Here is a 20,355-nt window from a genome sequence, read left to right on the forward strand (position 1 = left end):
TACTGAATCTACTGGTACCTTGTTTCCCATGTAACAATAAGAAATATACTCAAAACCTGGAGTAATCTTTTTAGTCACATAGCACTACTATTATTCTGAACACTACTGTATCATATTGATATGAAAATTCAGTAAGGTATATCTTCTATTATACATTCCAAATCTAAGGTGGAACTCTACTAGTGTTTACTAAGGTACACCTAAATATCTTTAAAAAAAAGAGAGAGAGAGTAGAGCCACTTAGGTGCCTGGTCTTGAGAACCAGGGATGGTCGGTTGAAAAGCTTTTTTATCCCATGGGAACTCTCACTACCCACCTAAGTAGCTCAAGAATATGGACAGCATGTATATAAGTGACATTTACTTGTATATGACAGTATTGAGATACGATAATTTGGCCATATTGTACAGCCCTACTGTCAACTAGCTGAAACGTTGAATATTAATTTACATCTACATTTAAAAAATCCTTAAAGTGGCAGGGGGGTAAGAGGGCTGTAATTAAGGGGGTCAGCTGAAAAGCAAAAAAAGGAAAATGCTTATAATGGTGGTGGGTATGTGGGGCAGAGCCCCCCTAGAAGCTGAAAGTCAAAATAAGTAAAATGCTTAAAAAGGCGGGGGGTCTGGGGGGCGGAGCCACCCAAGAAGCTGAAAGACTTTTCTATGCTAATGCTCTGCTGAAGCATTTACTCAAAATAAAGTCTGAAGGAGCTAAATGACATGGTGAGATGCTGACGAGCTTCGCTCATTCATGTCCACGACATAGGCATATTAGTCACAGTTTATCTCTGTGTTATATTTATAAACTGTTACAGAAACGGCTCAACCGTGTCACTTTTGTAAACATTACACAAAATGAACGCACAAAAAAAATCTCAAACACAGTCATCATCTTTAACAAAAGCAGTTAATCACAGAATTAATAGTCACAGTTTAACTGAGCTAACGGCTCACTATTTGCATTCACAAACACAACAAATGCACAAAAAATAAATTAATAAAAATACTGACTTTTGAACTGTTTACATACCGTTTTTGTCCACAGTGTAACTTATTTCGGCTCTTTAAGCTATGTTGCTTCAAAAACTTTTTTTTCTCATTTTAATTTTTTTCTCCTCTGCATCCTGCACCATAGAAGAAGAGCCTTCTTCTTCTTTTATCGTGTTTAACGGCAGCTGACATCCTTATTGGTGCAGTGCTGCCACCTTCTGCATCACTCCAAGATGGCAGCGCTGTCCGTTACAGCACCAGTGTCATGCGATCGACTGGAACTCAGCAGGTGATCAACCAGTCGATCACGCCAGCCTTATAGCAATGATGCCATTGAATGTAAACAATGAAATTATGCAAAAGACATTTTTGCTAGCTGAGGGCTGTAGTATAACCAGCAGGAGACCATTGATGTGTGCAGCGAACTTGGTGACACCACACCTTATAACAATGAATTTGAGTATTTTTTTTCTGGTCTCTTTTCATTGTTGCACTTTGTAGACGGTCCCTATGCTTCCTTCTCTTCAGCCAGTCTGGGGTTGGGGTTGGGGGGATGGTCTCCTGTAGTTGGTGGCATCCTGAAGACCACTCCACACTGTCACAGGATTGTTGACTGAGAATTTTTTTTTCCGCCTGTCAGAGTAGCTTCTCTTTGCTACTCTGATCTCCTTTATCCACGTGTTCCTGCCTTCTTGTACAAGACCCTGTCTGCACTTCTGTAGGCTTCCTCCCTGTTTTTCTTAAAATTTATTGAGCCGTGAACTTCGAATCTGAGAATGATAGATATACAGAGACTTTGCCATTTGTACTCGCATGCAAGGTTTGGGTACATTGGAATTATATGGTAAATGGACTGCATTTATATACTCTTTTCCATCTGCATCAGATGGCTCAAAGCGCTTTACACATCAATGCCTCACATTCACCCCGATGTCAGGCTGCTGCCATGCAAGGCATCCACTACACACCTGGAGCAACTAGGGGATTAAAGACCTTGCCCAAGGGCCCTTAGTGATTTTCTTGTGACTTTCTTCTGAATTCTTGTGCATAGGTCTTGAGTAGATACAGGTATAAAAGTATGCGGTATAACAGTGTAAAAACAGTTAAAAACATATAACGTATAAAAAAGAGGCATAATTTAATCTTGATTTAACATTTATTTAACCAGCTTAGTCCCATTGAGATTGAGACCTCTTTTGCAAGGGAGACCTGAACAATTATAAAGTTTCCAATTCACCTAACATGCTGATCCTATGTCAAAATACTTCCAACAGAAACTTGTTTCAGGCCTATTCTTCTAAATTCTGAGAGAAACTCTTGCCTTTCTCTGGAATATTTCTTAGAATACATGAGAACATCACCATTCACAAAAACAATGTCCTCAATAAGGTCTTGCCAACTCCTGGATGAACCTGTCTCAGAGATCTAGGATCCACTGACCAATTTCATATTTATTTACTTTAAGACTCAATAAAATATTGTTGACATAGAAAACAGGTAAAGCCTATTTTTAGTACACAGAAAATTCACAGGAGGTATTGATAAGGCTGGGCTTGACAATAGCACTGGTCCGATGGCCCGGCGGCCTTTTTTACATGTTCCGGGCCACCACGGGCCAGTGAAGTTAATATTTCACTGGTCCGTATGGGCCAGTAAGAATTAAAATCGCTTTGGGCAGATTTATTAGTCTAATGCCGCGTTCACACCGGGCGCGATCAGATGCTACAAATTCACGGGGGTCGCGTGGCAACGGACGCGCCTCCTTCACCCGGTGTGTCGCTCTGCTTTTGCTGCGAAAATTCGCCCGGTGCGTCATCAAATAGGAGGAGCTTCCATTCAGCTCGCCGGCTCCGGTTGTCAGTCAAGTTAACATGACAGACCTTGATCACACGGAGCGAGTTGTTGTGGAAAGCTGACAAACGTCATGAGACGTTCCCAATTCAGGCAGTATCGTTATTTGCTGCAGGAGCTGCGTCTGGATGACGGCTGCTTTCAGCGGTCCTTCTGCCTCTGCAGGACCCAACTTGAGGACCAACTGTCCCGTTCACGCGCGCACATGTAAACAATAAAAAAAAAAAAAGAAATTCCGCTCCCGCTGCTGTGGGGCTGCTGCTCCTCCAAAAACTCTTGTCATAGTTGTGAAATAAAGGACAAAAGAGACATACGTCCTGCTCACAGGCTGCTACCAGAGACAGGACATGTTGCACCACTTCGGTGCAGACAAACTTCGTCTGCAGGCGCATCTTCTGATGTGGCGCAAATTTCGCTTCAACATCGACGCGTCATTTTCGCTTAAGCAAGATTGAGCGCAGTGAATATTATGAATTTCTTGAAACCTCCTGCCCCTGGGCAGAAACCAGGAAAGCACAGGAAAGAACAGCTATCACCCTCAAAACAAGCACAGAAGAGGAAGGCTGCTGATGCTGAATATGAGAAGAAAAGGGTGAGGAAAACTTGGCAAACTTCCTGGAAGAAAAGACGGCCATGGCTGGAGCATGATGAGGAGAGTGAGGTTGTCTTCTGTGGAACTTGTAGGGCCATGCCAGAATATGCTAACAAGTAAGTATAAATATACCATGTCCTGGTAGACAATGTGGTATGATTTCATACGCCAGTTTAAAAGTCTAATCAGTATGCCCTTGTGGAAACCCCACGGTGACAACATTAGCAAGGGAACTTGGTTTATGAAATTTAACATATTAATTTTGTAAATGATCAAGAAATAAATTTATTTTTGTATTAATGTCTGAGTGTTGAAAAAATTCCTATCAGATACCTACCGACATTTTTTTCAAAGTTTACTCACTTTAAGGTTTTTATCATGTAGTATAAGAATTTTGTGTTTGTTTTCAAGTGTTTTTACATTAAGGAAACCCAATTCTAATGTCTGAGTGTTGATTTAAAAAATTCTTATCAGTTACCCCCCGGTTCGGCACAGGCGTGAAAGTATGGGCCAGTGATATTTTCATCCGGGCCAGTAACTTTCAGATTCTACTGGCCCTGTGGGCCAGTGCATAAATTGCCTTATTGTCAAGCCCTGTAAGGGAATTTATAAAGAACTGGATCAATAAGCGGAATCAGTAATGGTATTGATATCGATAAAATCTTATGAGTACCCATCCCTATTGATAAATATTGCCCATTGTGAACAGTCCATTGCTCTAAATTGCTCTGGATGACACAATTTTGTTTCTCAGATTTCTATCTATCAGAGTTTTCTTCTATCAGTATCAGATTGTACATTGACATTTTGCACATCTGGCTGTTGCTTCTGCCAGATTGTTCAGCCAAGATAATACCATAAGTATTATGGCTGGGGATAGGGCCGATCCGATCCATTATCAAGTTTCGAAACCAATGTAATTCAAGGATCAGAAAATTCCAATCCAACTTGCGGACATTTCCGATCCAGGAGCCGCATCTGTCTTTGTGGGTGTTTTCTGATGAAAAGTCTCCAAAAAAGGTTTTCCTGCTGGCTGCTCTGCTAGCTGGCTGCAAAATGCGGAATGGATTTCCTGAACTGAGGCATGTCTCAATGAGATGTAGAGTAATGAGATGAGCCTCCGTTCAGGAAATCCCTTCCACAGTTTGCAGCCAGCTAAGCAAGTAAGCATCAAGCAGTCCTGTGTCTGACAATCTTTCATCACAACATGTCCGCTGTATTTTGCACTAAACACTGCAAAGCAATACAGCAATGTGCAATGTTTGCAAAGCTGTTGTACCAAGAGATGGAAGCTCTGCCGTGACCTACAGTACAGTGAACTTAATCAAACACTTGAAAAAGTGCCACATTAAAGAACAGGGGCAAAAAGACGAAAGGAGCAAGCTAGAAGGGTGCGATGATTTACCCATACTGACTCCAGGTATAAGTAAATTAAGTACTTTTATTTATTTTTTGGTGGTTTCTTGTTGCATTTTGGAAATGCGGAAACGCGCTCCATCCTGAAAATGGGACATGTACTCGGGGCAGGTGTGTCATCTGGTGTTCAAGAGATGAAACTTCAGCCACTGACCCAACAATAAATAAAAGTACTTACCATTGATGTGTTCAGTGAATTTGGTGACACCACACCTTATATGGATAAAAATAAGGTTGCAGCTCGTTGTCTACCTTCGGAGGTTAGAAAGTAGCGTTGCTTGTTTTTCTACAATGTTTCTCGTAAGATTTAATGAGCTGTGAATTTAGAATCTGTGAATATCTTTCTAACTTTACCGGAGTCTCCAGGGGAGGTTTCTGTCCTCCTTGAGTTTGACATCTATATGTTAACATTTGACAGGTGTACCGCCCCAGTCAAAGTCCCCACCAGGGCCAGGCGCTTGACATCAGAAGCGAGAACACGCTTGGGGCTCGCCTGACCGGCTGTAGTGACCCCTCTGCCCCGCCGAAAAATCACATTTTTGTGAAATTAGGGTTTGCAATCAAGATTTCCTGAAGTAATTGACGAAATCCATAAAGTATTTAAACTGAAAAAAAAATGTATATCATGAATGATATTCACGTTTTGTGAGACCTGCGTTCACGTTTCAGGAGATATTTTTTCAGTATTCACGTTTTGCAATTAACGGTTTGCAGATAATTCACAATTTGCAGCAGGTTCACATTTTGGGGGTTAACACCCTCTGTGTCCAAAGTGTTAGTGCTCAGCATAAAACTGTCTCCAGGAGCATTAGCAGAAGGGGGCTTCTGGGTTGTTACACTATGAAGGTTTGAATTTTGTTTTCAGATTATTTGGAGACAAACACTTTCTTAAATGTTCTCAACATTCTGTATAACTTTGTGTGAGAACTTTCAAGCAATTTATATTTGTTTGATCATATACAAACATTTCTTATACAACAATGAGAAGTGCTTAAATATCTGATTCATTTAAAAAAATTATGAACTACTGTACGTCCACTTTTCATCTTGTTTTTAAAAAAATTACTTTTCATGAATAACTGAAATTTCTTTTACATCATCCTACAACCATAATTGGATGTCCTCACATTGTGAAACATGTCAGGGAATCCCTGCTGGAAATGCAGTACTGGATTCAGCTCAGTCCAGAATCTTTAAAACCGAGTGCTGAATCCTTACTGTAGATCACAAACACAAAAACTAGAATATGACTGCCATTTTTACCATTTTATTTGTAATAAACAGTCAAAATGGGATGGCTGTTCCACTTCAGGTTTTTCTTGAAATTCTGGCAGACCAGTAAGGGTGGATGGAAATTATAGCATTTCATGACATCATTGATGAGATCAAAGGGAACTTTTTAACTTTCTAACAGTGGAAATAGAAACTCAGAAGGAAAACCACTTGTCCACAAAACCTACTCCTACGCATCCAAGTGACTGAGTGACATACGAGTGACTGCATAACCCCGCCCCTCCTCTAGATGTGGGGAGGTTACATGTCCTTCCTCTCCCTAACTAAAATTAAAATGCATACAACACTACTTTACCATTAAATGGTTATAAAGGAACAGGAAGAGAAAAACAGATTAAAACACTGGAGAAGCTACATCACGATTTAGGATGAAGTGTATATTTGCAATGAGATAAAAAAAAAATCATAAATATTTCTGACAGAATTTGATTTAGAATTTAATAAATGTTAGGTAACTGACAGAAAAATAACTGTCAAATATTGTACCACTAGTTTTGACTGCTTTTAGTGTGTTCTCCACAGCGGAGTGATTAAACTGATTTTAGGGTGCATCAGATATGTTTTAAACTGATCTGAAGAAGTATCTTATTATTCTTGGCAGCTTTAAATAAAACATTAAATTGCCTTTGATTCCTGATTAATACACTCATGTCTGAAAGTACATGTGCCTCTCAAGAAATTAGAATACCGTTAGAAAAGTTCAATATTTTTGTCAGGTATGTCAGAGAGTGAAAATTTTAGATATTCTACTTACAATAAATGTTTATCTTTTTTATTTTTATTTTAAGTTTATTAATTACAGCCTTCTGCTCCAAAAAATAGAAAATTCATATTTTATTTCATGCCCACAGTGCCAAAACTACTACTATCTGGTTTGCTGACCACAGTGTTACTGTACTTGATTGTCCCCATAGACAGTCCGCTGTAGAATCTCTATGGGGCGTTGTCAAGAGGAAAATTAGACACACCAGATCCAACAATGCAGATGACCTGAAGGCTGCTATCAAAGAAACCTGTACTTCCAGAACACCTCAGCGGTGCCACAGGCTGATCGCCAGCACACCACGCCGCACTGCTGCAGGAATTCATTCAAAAGGAGCTGCAACCAAATGCTCAGGGCACAAATGAACAAACTTTTCATAAGTTGGACATTTCTGTATTATAAATCATTTTCTTAAAAACTGATCTGCTGAAATATGCTAATATTTTGAGATATTGATTTTGCTCTAGTTAGCACCCTCCTAATGACAGGGTAGCTGTCCCTCCTAACGATGAGACTGACGCCTCTCCTGATGACGTGAATCACTCATTACCATGAACAAAAGACTGAAACTGCTTTGACCTGAGTACTGAGGTCCACTGACTGAGGTCCACTGGCACCCTCTCGGTGCTGATATAGCCTTTTGTGTAACGGCCGCTTAGTCTCACCTATGTAGTGTTTGTTACAGTTTTCCTGACATCTTATAGAATACACTACATTGCTCTGTTTGTAACTAGGGATCCTGTCCTTAGGGTGAACTAATTTCTGTCTCAAGGTGTTAACAGGTTTAAAGTAAACTGGGATTTTGTGCTGTCTGAAGATCCTCTGTAGTTTTTCCCCTACTCCTGCTAAATAAGGGAGAGACACTCCTCGTCTTCTTGTCTCTGTCTCCTGTCTGTCTGGTCTTTAAACTTTGGACATAATAAACTCTACATGGTGGATCCTTGATCTCTGGACATAAATAGAAATAAACAAAATATGTAGTTTTTGTCAAAAGCATTTCCTTTCAGACATTATTGGCATGAATGTCTTTCCATACGTCTGAGCTGAGCTGTTGCAGCTGTGCTGCACGTCAGGATGTAATTCATAAAGACTGCAGGATGTCTCATTTTGGGAGGAAAAATGTTTTAGTCGCGTGTAGTTTATTATCTGTATGACAGCGTTTGGAAAGAGCTATCATTTTATTTAAAGCGGCGATTCGTTTTGAAGTTAACTTGCATATGTCAGGGACATGAATGAGCGAAGCTCGTCAGCATCTCACCATGTCATTTAGGTTCTTCAGACTTTATTTTGAGTAAATGCTTCAGGGGAGCATTAGCATGGCTAAAACCTTTCATCTAACTGATTCCATCTGCTCAAAGTGATATTAATCAGTGAAATCACCTGGTGGAATCAGTGGCTACAAAGAAAACCTGCACCCTCTTGGCTCTTTCTGCAACAAGTTGCCCACCCCTGGTCTAAATTAAAAGATGCTCAAATCATATAGAAAACTACACCACATTATTTGCCTGATCATAAAGATTCCAGGTCAGTTTCAGTTTGTACAGGAGTCAAAAGTTAAACTTGCTCCATTAATTTTGCTCCAGCTGTATTTTTGCTGAATGTGATGCTTGTATCACCATTTGAAGGATTGTTTCAGTTATCTGCTGCACTAATAAGCCAACAGTACCAGCTGTTGTCTGTTAGTTTAAACATGTGTACATAAGTCAACCTGATTAAAGGAGAAATGCTGCTTTTAACAACCTTGACCTCATTTCTGACATAAAATATGGTTGTTTACTCACCAATATAAATTTGGTGTGATTAGAAGTTCATAGTTCAAACAGTGTGTTCAGTTGAAATCTGGAACAAACATTTTTCTTCTTCTTCTAAGGTGGATTAGAACTTTTTGTGGTACACAGCACTAACTACTGGACAGGAGGAACCTAGCAGTCAGTGTGACTCACTAATTTGAAAATGCAGGTCTTTCAACCAGACGTGTGGTGCTGTGACATGTCAATCATTTGTGTCCAATCAGATTTCAGGAGAGTCCAGTGGAACTCCGCCCTCCGCTATAGCTCCACCCATGCCAGGAAGTGTTTGACATTTGAACATTTCCTGTTTCACTGTGACTGATAAATTGGTACTTCCTGTTTGAGTGTGAGCTTGCCACCGAGTTCCCGTAAGATTCCATGAGATCTCATCTGTCAATCCAGAAAGTGTTTGACATTTGAACATTTCCTGTTTTACTGTGGATTTGAAAATTGGCACTTCCTGTTCAGGACGCCCTGTACCATGAGTGAGCTTTGTGCCACTGCGCGACGCTTCGCTCATATTAATTCCGACCGGACTCGGTCTCGGCAGAGAGCCGCACAGTGTTTGGAGTTGTGCCAACGGAACAGAAGATGATTCTCGTTTTTTGACTGCAACAAGACAAGAGTCCCAGTTAGTAACTTTAATCCACACAAAAGTGACTCACGATTGACATATTTTAATGGCTTTGAAAGGGGTTAAGAAGCGGACTTGCCGCTTCTGAAGAGCAGTGAATCAAAGAACCAACGAGCCAGCGGATCGAAGCATTGCTTCATTGTTCACGCTTCAAAGTGGAGTTGCGCTGCAGAAGTGGTTGTTTACAGAGCAGCTGTAGGGTCTGTAATCAACGTAGAGAAATGATTATTTTCCCGACAAACACCCTCAAAAACAATGGCTGCTCTGAAGGACCAATAAGGGAATCGAAAACACAGTTGATATCAGTGGATCGAGTCATTTCTTAACGATAGCCGAAAAGAACCGGTTCTCGATACTCAACTCTATGCCTAGTCCTGTCCAGGGTGTACCCTGTCTCACGCCATGTGACTGCTGGGATAGGCTCCAGCCCACCGCAACCCGATCTTGGATAAAGCTGTTGAAGGTGTGTGTGTGTGATCTTGCTGGCCTTGTGGTGCACTGTAATTCTTTAATTTTCAGCAGAGTCCAGGGTTTTCAGTTATGGTTTTTCCCCACTCAACAAATCTTTGGTAGGAGTTCACAACTCGCCACTTCTACAGACCGTGCATAGTCCACTGACCAAGTAGGCTTTTGGTACCACTTAAGTTGCTAAAATCATACTCATAATCCAGTCTCAGTAAACCATGTCCTTACACAAAATGTATGATACCGTCCCAGGGTGGTTGGTATAGCGAGGTAGGAGTCAATGAAGTATTACACAGGGGTTAAAATTTAAAAAACTGCAATCATTTTGAATAGTATCTCATATTATTTTTTTTGCTCATAAATTCCCCACAAAGCTATAGTTTCAACTATCCATGGCTAAATGTTATGTGGTAAAAAATACCAAAAATAGTGAAAAAGGTCAACTACAGTTTGCACAATGTGCAAAAGTTAAAGTTGCTTCAATTTTGGTTAAAAAAGTGATACAAATTATTGGTTGTGCTAATAGGGGTTGGATTAATTTGTATCTTCTGTTATGTTTACTTATCAAGTTACAAACATTCAGCACGGTCAAAACTATTCCATTTATTGATCCTATTAACCAATAATTTGCACAAGTCCTTACCAAACCTGAAGAAACTTTAACTTTTGACCCCCAATACAACCTGAAATTGACCCTTGTCACCATTTTTGCAGTTTCTACCCATAAATCTATAACATTCAGTCATAGATAATCCAAACTATACCTTTTTGTCATCTTTTTGGTCAGACAAATAATGCTGTATATTTTTCAATATCATGAGAGGATTTAAAAAATTTGACCCTTGTGTAATTCTTCATTGAACACTACATGGCTGTAGCTACCACCATAAGATGTCTATCATAGATTTTTTTTGTGTAAGCATTGGCAAACAGAGGCAGGATTGTAGGTGTTGTTTGGGCACATTAAGTGGTACTGATTAGGTCAAAATGGGCTTTGGGCTTATGGAGTAGCAGTTCTGCAGGAGTGTCCAACATGTTCACACAAGAACATCTTTAGATAGATAACAATACACATTACATCATAGCTTCTGTTTTTATAATAAAATACCATGACCATGACCAAATCTTCTCCTGTATTAATATTTAGGTTTTAATACCTACTCCTGTATATTATATAGTACCATATTTATTGTATATGTTTTTATTACCCTTAATATTTAAATATAGTTTTATGTATATGACGTCTTATCTTTCTTAAGTCTTATTATTTATTATTATATATATACTTTTTTCTTGAGCCGCTTGGGTGGGTAGGGAGAGTTCCCATGGGATAAAAAAACTTTTCAACCTACCATCCCTGGTTCTCGAGACCAGGCACCTAAGTGGCTCTACTCTACTCTTTTCTACTCTTCTATTTTACTCTTCAATCAATCAATCAATCAACTTTTTTCTTATATAGCGCCAAATCACAACAAACAGTTGCCCCAAGGCGCTCCATATTGTAAGGCAAGGCCATACAATAATTATGAAAAACCCCAACGGTCAAAACGACCCCCTATGAGCAAGCACTTGGCCACAGTGGGAAGGACTTCCTTTGTAGATATTTAGATATACCTTAGTATACTAGCATAGTTCCACCTTTAGAATTGGAATATAATATATAAGATATACCTTACTGAATTTTCATGATTGATCTCTTAATCTACACCAGCAGTACTGGAGTGTTCAGAGTCCACAACAGCACTGTGCTGGACCATGGAACCAGGATCCAGCAAATTTTATTTTCTGGCATCAAGTTTTGTGAAGCATTTTATTTTGGCTGGTGTGCCAATCTCTTCATCAACCTACCAAAAAATGATTAGCTTCGGGTTACTACAAGTAAAATACACCTGTCGTTCCAGATGCCCTTGGGCATCTCGCCCTACACCCATGACTGCCTCACACTTTAATTTTCTCACAATTCTAATAAAATATTGAAAAGATCAGTTATGAAAGCAGTTTGCAAAACTTTTTTTTAACACAGTTGGCTAATGTTCATTTTATCATTGGATTAAGTCATGACAACTAAAGCAGTTCTAGATTGAATCAGGCTTCTTTATCCTGTACATCTTTTGACACACAAACAATTAGACCAGCACTAATTTCAGTGCCTAACTTTTCCAGTGGCTTTACCACCATAACTTTACCACTTGTCCCTCCCACTGTTTAAATGTGTGTTCTGTTTCTCAGTGACGACTCATCTGCGAATGAAGAAAAAACTCTGAGAACCAAGATGTCGCGTTTGGCTGCACTAGGCCAGAGTGGAGTCCGCCTCTGCTTGTTTGGGACTCGACGGACAAACCTTGCTTCCTTTGCCGGCTCTCCCACCTGCAGCCACTACAGATGTTTCAGTGCCACAACTTCGGCATCATCTGCAACCAATGAAAAAACACCTTCCTACAGTTATATCATTGTGGGGGCGGGGTCAGCAGGCTGCGTCTTAGCCAACCGCCTGACAGAGGACACCAATGAGTCGGTGTTGCTGCTGGAGGCGGGGCCTAAGGACCTGTTTGGTAGTGTGCGACTGTCCTGGAAGATCCACATGCCAGCAGCATTGATGTACAACCTCTGTGATGACAAGTACAGCAATTTAATTTGTCTTCTGTTACATTTTGAACACTGCAGCTGCAGATGTATAAATAATTGTACATGTGGGATTGTAAAATTTACTTTCCATTAACCCACTGTCCTGGACTTAATTGTCCATAAGAACATTTAATATGACATCTATGAAGTACACTGTGGCTGTTACTTAAGCTGCACTTCATTAAATGCTTTATAAATTTGGAAAAGTAGATACAACCTTTGGCAAATAAAAAAAGTACTTAGAGAGAGCAAAATTCTTGCCACAGCTGAACAATCTTCTGTATTTTGAATGACTGTATTTCTATGAATAGACCACAATTCAGTCAGACTCGTATATGGAAATGTGCAGCACAACTCAGCCCAGTCTCATGCTTTTGTTCCGTGCCCCATTACAAAAAGCACCCCATTTTCGTGACACTTTTTTTTTTTTTTTTTTAATTTTGCTATTTATAATCCTCCCCTTCTCATCACAACCATAACATAAGTGTCTCCCTAACATAACCCCCCAGACCCCCCACTCCGCATTTCGTGTCTGTCACAAAATTAATTTGTGCCCCTGTCACGAAAATGCCCCATTTTCATGATGGTATCACGAACCCATAGATTAATTTGCTTTTTGTAATGTCATCAGGAACTGCTGTGAGACTAGGTTGCACAGCTATATGTAGATGACAAAGTCATATTATTTACTAACAGTCCACACTTTGACAAGTGTCGTTCAGACAGATATAATACAAATTACTTTCTAGTCTATTTAAACTTGCTTTGATACTTATATAAATATGTTTTTTCATTATTTTATAACTCAATTAAAAACAATGTTTCATTAAAGGCCACACATATGAAAACGTTGTCGGCTAAACCTTTAAGTGCTCTGTCTGCCTTTGACACTTGTGCCATGTGAGAGTAATCTCTGTTGTGACTGAGTCACATTGTGACAGATACAGCAAAAGGATTAGTTACGTATTTAAATATTTTGTGTGTTGGCAAATTCATCAGTCTCTTGTGGAGTTGGGGCACTAATGGACAGATGACATTGCATTTCCACAGAGTTCTGCACTGAGCAGAAGGAATTTCCTGGTTTACAGGTAATTATGCTGCATTTGAACAGAGTTTGATGCTCTGAAAGCATGACATGTTTGTTCACTCGAGCAGCTCTGCTGCATCTTCTTACTGAGGGAGAGACACACAGAGAGAGTGGGATAGACAGAAAGAGAGACTGAGTGAGAACACTGTCTGTGTCTTCAAGACATGGAGCTGCGCTTACTGTGTTGGTCGTTTTTCCGCTTGCTAGATCTTTGACCAATCGTAATGCCAGAATGAACCGTCGGACAGCCACATGAAAAATGAAAGACATGCAGAGGAAAAAATGGCAAACAAACGTGCAAGTAGCGGCAAAGTTTTCTGCCTGATCTCCACTCAGTTTTGAACATGCACAAAACCTTCTGATGACCTCAGCAGATATGAGCTGACAAAGACTGCATTTTAGCAATGGGAAAAGGAGTTTTGTTTGACAAAAACAAACATGAATGTATAGAATCAGTTCCTCATACATTTCGTTGATCCCATCATAGTGTGACTGGAGCTTTACAGAAGATTACTGAAAAGGAAATAAATGTGTGTCAAAAGTGCACCTGCAGTAGAACTCTAAATGATAGATTCAGGAAGGTTGATTCAGCCAGGTCAGTAGAATTTTTTGTTGTTGCTCAAAACCAGTTTTAGGAATCCTAAAATTTTATAGTGGATTCTCTGTTTATTCATAACATGCAGTGCATCTGAAAAAGTATTCACAGCACTTCACTTTTTCCACATTCCACAGCCTTATTCCAAAATGGATGAAATAATTTTTCCCCCGCAAACTTCGATACCAAATACTCTCAGGTGCATCCTGTTTCCACTAATCATCAATGAGCTGTTTCTATGGGTTAATTGGAGTCCAGTGGCCAATCTGTACATGGAGCGAGTGGAGAAGACAGCCTTGACGTCGTTCACGGGCACCTCTCCCAGTCACTGGTTCAGATATGTCGATGACACACGGGTTAAAATCAAGCAACAGGAGGTCGAGGACTTTACAGAACACATCAATTCGGTGGACTCCAGTATCGAGTTCACACGTGAGGATGCCAGAAACAACCATTTAGCCTTCTTGGACTGTGATGTTACGATTGGAGAGAACAGGCAGCTCGAGACAGAGGTTTACAGAAAACCCACTCACATTGACCAATATCTGCTCTTTGGCTCAAACCACCCCCTTGAACACAAGCTCGGGGTGATCAGGACGCTTCAACACAGAGCCCTACAGGTGCCCACAACTGCAGAGGGAAGGGCTAAAGAGCAACAACTTGTACAGAAAGCCCTCACAGTATGTGGGTACCCACGTTGGTCCCTGGACAAAGTGCAGAAGTCCCAGAAAACAAAGAGACCAGATAGACAGGAGACGGAGACAAGAAGAAGAGGAGTGTCTCTCCCTTATTTAGCAGGAGTAGGGGAAAACTACAGAAGATCTTCAGACAGCACAAAATCCTAGTTTACTTTAAACCAGTCAACACCTTGAGACAGAAATTAGTTCACCCTAAGGACAGGATCCCTAGTTACAAACAGAGCAACGTAGTGTATCATATCAGATGTCAGGAAAACTGTAATGAACACTACATAGGTGAGACGAAGCAACTTTTACACAAGAGGCTATACCAGCACCGCAGAGAGGTCGCCAGTGGACCTCAGTCTGCAGTTCATCTCCACCTGAAAGACACTAACCACACGTTTGAGGACAAGGAAGTTAAAATCTTAGCCAGAGAGAAGAAATGGTTTGAGAGAGGTGTCAAGGAAGCATTCTTTGTAGTTGAAACCCAGCCTTAACCGGGGAGCGGGTCTCAGACACGCTTTGTCCCCTGTTTACAATGTGGTACTCAGGTCAAAGCAGTTTCAGTCTTTTGTTCATGGTAATGAGTCATTCACGTCATCAGGAGAGAGTCGTCAGGGGAGCCATCAGGGGAGGCTTCCGTCCTGTCGTTAGGAGAGTGCTAACTAGAGCACAATAGGTGCTAATTAGAGCTATTGTTTAGTCACTAGCCTATAGCAGTCAGCCTCTCGGTAGGTGGGGTCTGGTTAGGTTAAAAAACTCCAGCTTTTGTTGGCTTCTGGTTTATTCTTCTCTACAAGAGTCAAGACAGAAGTCAGACTACCAGAGCAAGAATTTTAGCTGAGGAAGCTTCTGTGATTTGAAGCGAAACGTCCTCACGTCAAGCAACCCAGTCCAGTCGAAGATTCAAGCTTCTCTACTATGGAGTCCAGTTAATTGGATATGATTTTGAAAGGCACACACCTGTCTACACATAAGGTCCCACAGTTGACAGTGCATGTCAGAGCACAAACTGAGCATGAAGTCAAAGGAATTGTCTGTAAACTGCCGAGGCACAGACCTGGGGAAGCATACAAGCACATTTCTGCTCTTTGAAGGTCCCAGTGAGCACAGCAGCCTCCATCATCCATAAATGGAAGATGATCATATCCACTAGGACTCTTACAAGAGCTCTCGCCTGTCTAAACTCAGCGATCGGGGGAGAAGGGCCTTAGTCAGGGAGGTGACCAAAAACCTGATGGTCACTCTGTCAGAGCTCCAGCATACCTCTGTGGAGAGAGGAGAAACTTCCAGAAGGACAACCATCTCCACAGCAATCCACCAATCAGACCTATATGGTAGAGTGTCCAGATGGAAGCCACTCCTTAGTAAAAGACACATGGCAGCCCACCTGTAGTTTGCCAAAAGGCACCTGAAGGACTCTCAGACCATGAGAAACAAAATTCTCTGGTCTGATGAGACAAAGATTGAACTCTTTGGCGTGAATGTCAGGAGTCATGTTTGGAGGAAACCAGGCACCATCCCTACAGTGAAGCATGGTGGTGGCAGCATCAAGCTGTGGGAATGTTTTTCAGCGGCAGGAACTGGGAGACTAGTCAGGACTGAGGGAAAGATGAATGCAACAATGTACAGAGACATCCTGGATGAAAACCTGCTCCAGAGCGCTCTTGACCTCAGACTGGGGCGACGGTTCATCTTTCAGCAGGACAGTGACCCTAAGCACACAGCCAAGATATCAAAGGAGTGTCTTCAGGACAACTCTGTGAATGTCCTTGAGTAACCTAGCCAGAACCCAGACCTGAATCCGATTGAACATGTCTGTGCACCGACGCTCCCCAGCCAACCTGATGGAGCTTGAGAGGTGCTGCAAAGAGGAATGGGCATAACTGCCCAATGATAGGAGCACCAGGCTTGTGGCATCATATTCAAAAAGACTTAAGGCTGTAATTGCTGCCAAAAGTGCATCAACAAATTATTGAGCAAAGGGTGTGAATACTTGTGTACATGTGATATCTTAGTTTTGTTTTTGCTTTTTTTTTTTTTTATAAATTTGCAAAAATAAAAAAAATGTCATTATGAGGTGTTGTGAATAGACTTTTGAGGTGAAAAAAATTAATTTATTCCATTTTGGAATACGGCTATAACAACAAAATGTGGAAAAAAGTGAAACACTGTGAATACTTTCTGGATGCTCTGTATCTACTGTACCTGTGATGTACTCATTTTAAGATTCTCTTAAACTAAATGCAGTAAAAGTGTAGTCATTTTGTTTTGAGCTGTTCTTGAATTTGTTGTTGAAGAGACTTCTAAGAATGTTCTGGATTGTCTGTACGAGGAGGAAAACTGCAATTTCATGTCTAAAATTAACAATCAATGGGGAAAAAATATCATCATGTATTTTTCTGTTTCTCAGGTATAACTGGTACTACCATACGGAACCTCAGGCCCACGTGGACAATCGGGTGATGTACTGGCCCAGGGGCCGGGTGTGGGGCGGCTCTTCTTCACTGAATGCCATGGTTTACATCCGTGGACACGCTGAAGACTACAATCGCTGGCAGAGACAAGGTGCAGAGGACTGGGACTACCAACACTGTCTGCCTTACTTCAAGAAAGCTCAGTGTCACGAACTGGGAGAAAACAGGTACTTAAATGAAAACACTCAAGAGTTCTGCCAATCCTCAGCAGCCCTGGAATTTTCCATTTGGACTGTTAAGAGCATGTGCCCCGTGCCTTGTTATACTTTCATTAAAAACAGACCAGCATTCTTGTGTGGAGCTCCAGACAATTTTACTTCTTGCAAGTCTAAAAGGCAGATCAGAAAATTAGTTTTTTGAGAAATGGGACATAGAAAATATATTACCCATTAATATATTCAAGAAAGTATAATCAAAAAGATCTGGACCCGTATGCACGAAGCAGCCTAAGGCTAAACACAGCTCCTAGTGACGTTATTCTAAGAAAAATCTTAGAATTTCTTGAATTCTTAGACATTTCTTAGAATTTTTGCTTTGTAAGATGAAAGTTGGTCACAAAGCACCTTAAGCCCAGGTTACACATAGACAGTTTTGTCCGCGGGTAGTACGTAGACCGAAGTTCGCGGTAGTTCCGGCTGTTTTCGCGGTGGAAAGGGGCGGAGCATTTCGCCGGCATTTTGAGTGCCGTACTAGCCGCAAATACGTGGATAAAACACTGCTAAATCCGCCAAATAAACCGGAGTTTTGACGCTGTAGCTTCCGGCACACGTCAGGCATCGGGGGTTAATACTCAGTTCTATCCTTTACAATCGCAGGTTAAGACGCGCGTGAGAACGGCGGTGTTCTGCTGCCGTTGATAATGCCCTGTGTACTGCTGGATTTATTCAGGCAAATCCTGCGTTACTCCAGGAACTTTTGCTTATAGGCACCGCCCCCAGAGTATAATAGGCTGAAGCAGCTGTCAGTGCAGGGGGAGGGAGTGACAGGGAGCTCATCTCTCAGCCTTTTCTTTTCTCTCTTTTTTCCCTCCTCAACGTGTTGCTCGTTTCCACCATAGGGCTACCCTCTGCTTCTGAACCAGACCTCTTGGTAAGTCTTTGCCACTGCCAATTTTATTTTAGGAGGTATACTGGAGCTTCTCTGCAAAAATATCTGGAGCTGGCAACAAGTGAGAGACCTGCATGCAGTGCGCTAGCGTTTTTATACTGACCGCCGCCTATCGGCCATTTGGAACGCCGTTAACCGGGAGGTGGCGTTTAGAACAGCGTACTGTCCGCTAGCACCGCCGTTTTGTCTGCCTCTGTCGCCTGTTAAAACGCCTTTGAGGACGCCGATGTGGTCTCTATCGCCGTTTTACACACCGTTGGTTAGGGATACAACGGCGGCCGCCAATTACGGCGGTGTAAACTGCGGCACTACAGGAAGGGGCGGGATGACACGGCGATTAAAAAGTATCAAACGCCGTTGTTTACATTGTCTCTGTTGTCAGGCCACTTCTCCGGGAGCGCTCCCGGAATTATTCGACATGTTGAATAATTTTTTCGACGATTCCCGGTGAAGCCGGAACCAAACCACGCCCCCGTGCGCTGGCGTTTGATCCCTAAAACGGCCCGGAGGGGGCAAAATCTCTGCCGGGATGCTTCCGGGAGAGTTTACCGTCTATCTGTAAACGGGGCTTTAGGCTCCGACGGTGCCAAACTGGTAAGAGTAGTGAGGAGGACATCTAAGAGGCCTAAGAGTGTCTTAAGGAGACAAGCTGGTGGAAAAGACAAACTCACTGTCATTCTCCGTATGTAGAATGACAGTGAGTCAGTAACACACTACCAGCTTGATCTGTGTAATTATTTTGTTAATTTACTGTCCTAATGTATTTATGAATTGTTTAGGTTGTTATCATATACGCATTAATATTATCATTATTTTGATTATCAGTATTATTGATATTTTATTTTATTATTACTTCTATTTTGTCATTTGAGTTTTAAATGGACAACAATGGGAATAAGTGTTTTCACTTTCTTGTATCATGCATGCAATTTTAACGTATTTACAATTATATTATGTACTTACGTTGAACTTATTTATAAACACACGCACACTTTTAATATGTAGATAATCGGCATGCGAATGAGATATGTTCAAACATCTTCAGGCTGTGTAAGAATTCATTTTGTTGTGAATTGCGTGGTATGAAAGACCAGAGAGAGCTTTGGGGGAGGTGATGGTCTAGTGGTTAAGGTGTTGGGCTTGAGTCCAGAAGATCATGGGTTCAAATCCCCGCCTGACTGGAAAATCACTCAGGGCCCTTGGGCAAGGCCTTTAATCCTCTATTGCTCCCGGTGTGTAGTGAGTGCCTTGTATGGCAGCACCCTGACATCAGGGTGAATGTGAGGCATAATTGTAAAGCGCTTTGAGCGTCTGATGCAGATGGAAAAGCGCTATATAAATGCAGTCCATTTACCATTTTTGGTACTCTGCCGCTAGGAGGCGCTCTTATTTTTCAGATAAAACAACACAGGGCGGCATCAAGCACGATACACTTTTCACTTATGGTGACAACATGGTGACACTTAACTCACTAAACCAATTGAACTACAAAAACACAATAAATCAACAACACTAAACATTTTTAAACTAACATGAACCACAATAGCAACATTTAAAACCCCAAAACACAAAACTCCCATAATGCATTGCAGCACAAGAATTTACAGGTTTAGCGACCGGCCCGGCGATTGCTCCGATTTAATTTTGCTGAGTATCATCATCATGACATTAAATTATTTTAGTGATTGCACATTTCTTAATGCAGTTATATGATTGGTTGATTTTACTGTTCATTCATATATTAGAGCGCACAGCACATTTATTTTTTAAATTTCCCCTTCTCTTTCCATGACAACCAATCACAGCTCTTACAGGACCATGTCATACCTAGCAACAGGGTCAACCCCGCCTCCTCACTAAGATAGAAGTTTCAGTCTCCTTCTTGCTCAGATTTGCTCTCACACACCTCCTGGCTCACTCTTAGGCTAAGATTCCTTGCCAGGAAATTTTAGGTTAAAGCCTCTGTCCCACCGAATAATGAAGGCTGAAGG

At 41.2% G+C, this 20,355-nt stretch overlaps 1 protein-coding gene across 1 annotated transcript in view; it reads left to right on the forward strand.

The window, feature by feature from the left end:
* chdh (choline dehydrogenase) overlaps nucleotides 1–20,355 on the forward strand; it is a 115,110-nt gene that overhangs the window by 12,055 nt on the left and 82,700 nt on the right. Inside the window, exons 2-3 of the mRNA XM_034171685.1 lie at nucleotides 12,023–12,412; nucleotides 17,194–17,424. Of these exons, the coding sequence (XP_034027576.1) occupies nucleotides 12,066–12,412; nucleotides 17,194–17,424 (578 nt within the window). The 5' untranslated portion in view covers nucleotides 12,023–12,065. The remainder of the gene's footprint in view (nucleotides 1–12,022; nucleotides 12,413–17,193; nucleotides 17,425–20,355) is intronic.

The sequence above is a fragment of the Thalassophryne amazonica genome, chromosome 6, assembly GCF_902500255.1.
Source record: "Thalassophryne amazonica chromosome 6, fThaAma1.1, whole genome shotgun sequence".
Classification (NCBI taxonomy): Eukaryota; Metazoa; Chordata; class Actinopteri; order Batrachoidiformes; family Batrachoididae; genus Thalassophryne; species Thalassophryne amazonica.